At 45.5% G+C, this 5225-nt stretch overlaps 1 protein-coding gene across 1 annotated transcript; it reads left to right on the top strand.

Moving 5' to 3' along the window:
• Positions 1-208: 208 nt before the first annotated feature.
• On the top strand, positions 209-2642 carry adra2a (adrenoceptor alpha 2A). The gene is made up of 2 exons (XM_068592433.1): positions 209-478; positions 665-2642. Exon 2 carries the CDS (start codon positions 867-869, stop codon positions 2133-2135), a length of 1269 nt encoding a protein of 422 aa, XP_068448534.1. The 5' UTR covers positions 209-478; positions 665-866; the 3' UTR covers positions 2136-2642.
• Positions 2643-5225: the final 2583 nt, after the last annotated feature.

Genomic DNA, 5225 nt, shown 5'->3' with positions numbered 1-5225 from the left:
TTCCTTTTTTTTGCATGGCGTTTTAGAGCGTTTTCCTTCACTACTTGACAGGCTTTATTGTTATTTTGTATGTGGCGTCACACGCTGTCAGACCCACATGTCTGCGCGTGTTGACACGCACAGTGACCCACGGTGAGCGGTACACTTTTTGCAGCGTGCGGGTTATAAAGAGAGGGAGTGGCGCTCTGGTTCACACTGAGGAGAGAGGATCCGCACGCAGACAACAGCACGGCAGCGCCCGGGATAACGCGATTAGCGCTCTATTAGGTCCGCGACGGAGCCGCGCTGGATGCAGCACAGGGACCATTGTGTCGGGAGAGAGAGGAGGACACACGGGGGGAAGACTTCACGCTTGATCCGCCTCATGGATCCTATTTGCTTCCTATTGATCGGTTTAAAGAAGTTACCCGCTGGCCGCTTTGTTCATGCCCGCGCGTCTCCGGCACCGGAGACGTTGTGTCACAGCTTTCTGCCTCAGGTAATATAATTTGTCACTTTTATGTCTTTTTTTTTTTTTTTTACATTGCTATTCTGCAGGACAAGAGCTGAGATGCCACTTGAGCTAATCCGAGTTGTGACAATGTAAAGTATGTCAAAATTGATGGAAAAGTGTAAATAGCGTTGAAGCCATCTGATTTTTCCTCTTGTTGCCTCATATTTTCAGATGAATTGACAGCCGCCTCATAAATGAGAGCTACCCCTTAAGGAGATTACATGATGAAAGAGAGAAATCCAGGAAAGCCTCAAAGGAGTGATTTGGTTCCTTCCCCTCGCAGTTCTGCTGTCAGTTACTAGCTGTGTGTTCCAGGTGATGATATTATTTAACCTCAGGGGAACTCGCAAAGGAAGTCGGCCAATCCACTCCAATGGGGTTTGACAACGAGACCAACCAGACTCTTCCGGATGTGGCCTCTTACAGCCTGCGGATCTCCCTGCCGCTCTCTGTGCTGGTGGGAATGATGATCTCGCTGACAGTGTTTGGCAACGTGCTGGTGGTCATAGCTGTGTTTACAAGCCGGGCCCTGAGGGCTCCGCAGAACTTATTCTTGGTGTCTTTGGCGTCGGCGGACATTTTGGTCGCTACCCTCGTGATGCCCTTTTCCTTGGCCAATGAGCTCATGGGATACTGGTACTTTGGCGAGGTGTGGTGCGAGATATATCTGGCACTCGATGTTCTTTTCTGCACCGCCTCCATCGCCCACCTCTGTGCCATCAGCTTAGACCGCTACTGGTCCATCACACAGGCCATCGAGTACAACCTGAAGAGGACGCCGCGGCGCATCAAGTGCATCATCTTCATCGTGTGGGTCATCGCGGCAACTATCTCCTTCCCGCCTCTCATCACCATGGAGAAAGAAAACAGCGAGGAGGAGCCTGTGTGTAAGATCAATAACGACAAGTGGTACGTCATCTCCTCCTGCATCGGCTCCTTCTTCCTCCCCTGCGTCATCATGGTCCTGGTTTACGTGCGGATCTACCAGATCGCCAAGAAAAGGACGCGGGCGCCACCGGGAGACAGGAAGCGGAAGGAGAGGCCGAAGACGGCGACTGTCGCCGCCTCCAACCAGAAGGAGAACGGCGTGGGCGCGGGGGACGCCGAGGAGCGCCTCTGCCACGAGAAGCTAAATGGCGAGCGAGACATCGAGCTGAAGGAGGGAGTCGGAGGAGAAGGAGGTGCCGACGAGGAGAAGGACGAGGTCAACGGGGTGGACCTCGAAGAGTCATCGTCCTCTGACCACAAAGTGAGTAATCCCTGCTCCATCAAAAAGAAATCGGCCAGGGGCAAAACCAAACTGGGCCAAATCAAACCAGACGATGATGGTGTCCAAAAGAGGACCTCGAGCACCAAGGGCAGCCGCTGGAAGGGTCGACAGAACCGGGAGAAACGCTTCACCTTCGTCCTGGCCGTGGTCATTGGCGTGTTTGTCATCTGCTGGTTTCCCTTTTTCTTTACGTACATGCTAATGACGCTGTGCGAGTCCTGCCTGGTGCCCGACACCCTGTTCAAGTTCTTCTTCTGGTTTGGCTATTGCAACAGTGCGCTGAACCCCATCATTTACACCATCTTCAACAACGACTTCAGGAGGTCGTTCAAAAAGATTCTGTGCAAGAGGGACATGAGGAGATATGAATGATGGACTTGATCTTTATGTACATACTTTTTTTTTTTTACGATATTGTACATACAATATTAAATATATATAGACCATTGCGCATGGGTCACTGGCTTGTACGCTCTCGGTGTAACTGCTTGAAAAGGTTTATCCAGGATGTGCTCTACGTGCAGCATCTTTTCAAAACATCCACCACAACCATCACACAGAGAGTGCAGAACACAACACAGTGAAACCATGCTTTTATTTGAAATGTTATTATTATTTTTATAAATGAAACAAACATAGTGAAGTCATGCTAGGTGTTGTACTTTAACACAGTATGTTGTGGAAAATTGACCTGTCTGAATATGTGTCTACTCTTTGGATGTTATGAAACAGTATTGCCATTTTGTATAATATGAGGATAACGAGGGCGACGATGGTTCGGATGACAATGACAATTACAACGATGACAATGATGATGACGAGAAAGATGATGATGGTAGTGATAATGATGATGATGATTATGATGCAGTTTAGGAAGAAGACTGGCTCTTTAAAGAATAAAAACAATTTCCTAAACTGGTCTCAAGGCTCAACAGCAATTTGAAGCATCGACTTAAGTTATCTTATTGGATGTTGGACTGAGTGGTTACACAAACGCACGTACGCACACACGCAAGTACACACACACAAACACACACACACACACACACACACACACACACACACAATTGAAGGGTTTACATTAATCATTTTGTCCCCACAAGAAAGGATAGTCCCTACAATGACTGTGTAATCAGATTTACGTCCTTACAATACAGGTATAACACACACAGACACACACAGACACACACACACACACACTGGTTTCAACTGGTATCCATGTGAAGGTGTGAAAACGTTTGGACCCATAAGTCCTCTTGTGCACTGAATGGTCGGTTGAATCTGACCTTTGCAAGAGATTAACAAGGAGCTCAGTTCGTACCGTAATGGGCCCCGAATGGAATGTGTACAAATGTTCTCCGGTTCTCAGATTAAGGGCAGATTTCTTTATTCTGAGATTCACAAAATGTTATTGCATGTTTTATCTTTCTTGAATCGTGTGTAATCAAGTGTATGTTGGCTTTGTCTCCTTTAGAGGCAGTTTCTAAATCAATTGTGAATGATAAATACAGTTGCAATGCGAGGCAAGTGGAGGAGTAACGGTTCATTTGCTGCCTTGTGTTACCTCGGTATGCGTCGTTAAGAAGACACGGAGCCTGTCAAACCAGAACCTGATTGACTGCTCTCTCTCTCTCTCTCTCTCTCTCTCTCTCTCTCTCTCTCTCTCTCTCTCTCTCTCTCTCTCTCTCTCTCACACAGCAGGGAAATTAAATTATGGGGAATGAAGTCTAGAAGAATAGCTGAATAAAACAAAAAGGTGACTATAATCTGTGCGGCGAATACAGAGGATAAAGCTTCTCCCAGCGGAGGGAGTGTAAGTAAATGCTTTCCTTTTGACAGTCAGGAAGGCAGGTGAACAGCGCCATCCTCAGAAAGCTAAATGGTTCTCCTGGGAGTCTTTCCCTCAGCATATCGTTCATTTTGTCTAAAAGCCTGTGTGTGTGTGTTCGTATTCAGCTGGCAGAGTGTTTCCCAGCATGCTGACAACATAAGTTGTGTAAGTGTTTGAGTCTGTGAGAAAGAGGGAGCGTGTGAGAATGTGCATGTGTGTTTGCAGTGAATATAAACAGACGGGGTGAGCTCCCACTGGACAGACAAGCTCACAGTTGTGCTGATGCTCCACGTTCAGTGGTGTGGAAGATTCTGAGGGGGGAAATAATATCCTAGATTACTTACTCTAAACATTATGAGCTCCCAGAGCCCTAATGTCCACAAGAAATATATTTTGTATCTTGAGTGCAAAAGTTAGTATCTTCTGGCAACAAGTTATTAGTGCACACAACATAACCCAACCATGCCAGCACTTTAAGGGCTCCATACAAGTGAAACATCCCCATTCGGAAAAGAGCAAATCCATTCCGGGGTAAAAGCCTTGACCCATTATTTCTCATCTGCATGGTCAAATTACATTGTTCTTTAGTTTTTTAAGGTTTTTTTTTCCCCAAGTGTGAAACAGCCCAAAACAACTGCACGAAGACCCTCGACTCTGGAGCATCTTTGTGGTAGGAATGTGATCTGACCTCTATCCGACCCAACCACCAGGTGAACTCTGCCAGTTTGAGCTAAACTATTCGTGCAACCAGGTGTGCTTTGCTTTGTGGGATGCAGTAAAACACACACATTATAGCAGCTTGTGCAGTAATAGCGGCTAGCTGCTCTCACCTGGACCTGCTTTAAAGTGCATTCAGCAATCTGCTGGGGTTATTGCCCCGATTATTACCCCCCGATTAAAGCCAACTCCACTGTTGCTCCGTGTTAAATTGATTTGAATGTTTTGTTCACAGAAATATGCACTTATCCAAAACACAAGACCATCTTCCTGTATTTATTTTACTGTATTATTGTCTGTCTGAACACTCGTGGGATTTGTAGTGATGTTTGATTTTCCTCTGTGTGAAAAGAAACCGCACCAAGCGTAAAACACTTCAGGTGAAATTAAATGAAATCAAGACAGAAAGAGCCGAGTTAAATAAAAAATACAAATTAAATGGAGAAATAATGGCCAAAAGCAAAAAGGTTGAGCAGAAAAAGTCAGGAAATAAATGTAAAAAATATCTTGAGGCTGAAACTGTTTCATTTTCTGATTAAGCATTTTAAAAATACCAATTTTATTTTTCAAAAATAACTTTATTCTAGTGGCATGGAAAATCCTGCTTGCTGTGCAGTGGTGTCATTAACAGTCAGTGGGCACCAAAAGGAAGAGGAGGAGGAACAATGAGCAGAACAAGAGCCGGCTGATGCTCTGGACCACCAGCAGGTGATACATGTGGGACTGTTAACCAAGCCAGTCAGGAAACAGCAGTACTGCCAATGCCATAGCATTCATGTTGCTTAAACCTATCTTCTATTTATGGTAGAGAGAGATGTGTATTTTGTTAATGTGTTATTGGCTTTGATAGAGTGGAGCATAGATCTGCACTGTCCTGTTTTGTTAAAAGACAAGTGAATGTATTCCTAGTTATT

This window comes from Clinocottus analis, unplaced genomic scaffold (genome assembly GCF_023055335.1).
Source record: "Clinocottus analis isolate CAN_PGR_092001 unplaced genomic scaffold, fCliAna1.0.p SCAF_27, whole genome shotgun sequence".
NCBI classification, from domain to species: Eukaryota; Metazoa; Chordata; class Actinopteri; order Perciformes; family Cottidae; genus Clinocottus; species Clinocottus analis.
Note: the sequence above shows the minus strand (reverse complement) of the source record. Positions and strands in the feature narration are given on the sequence as shown.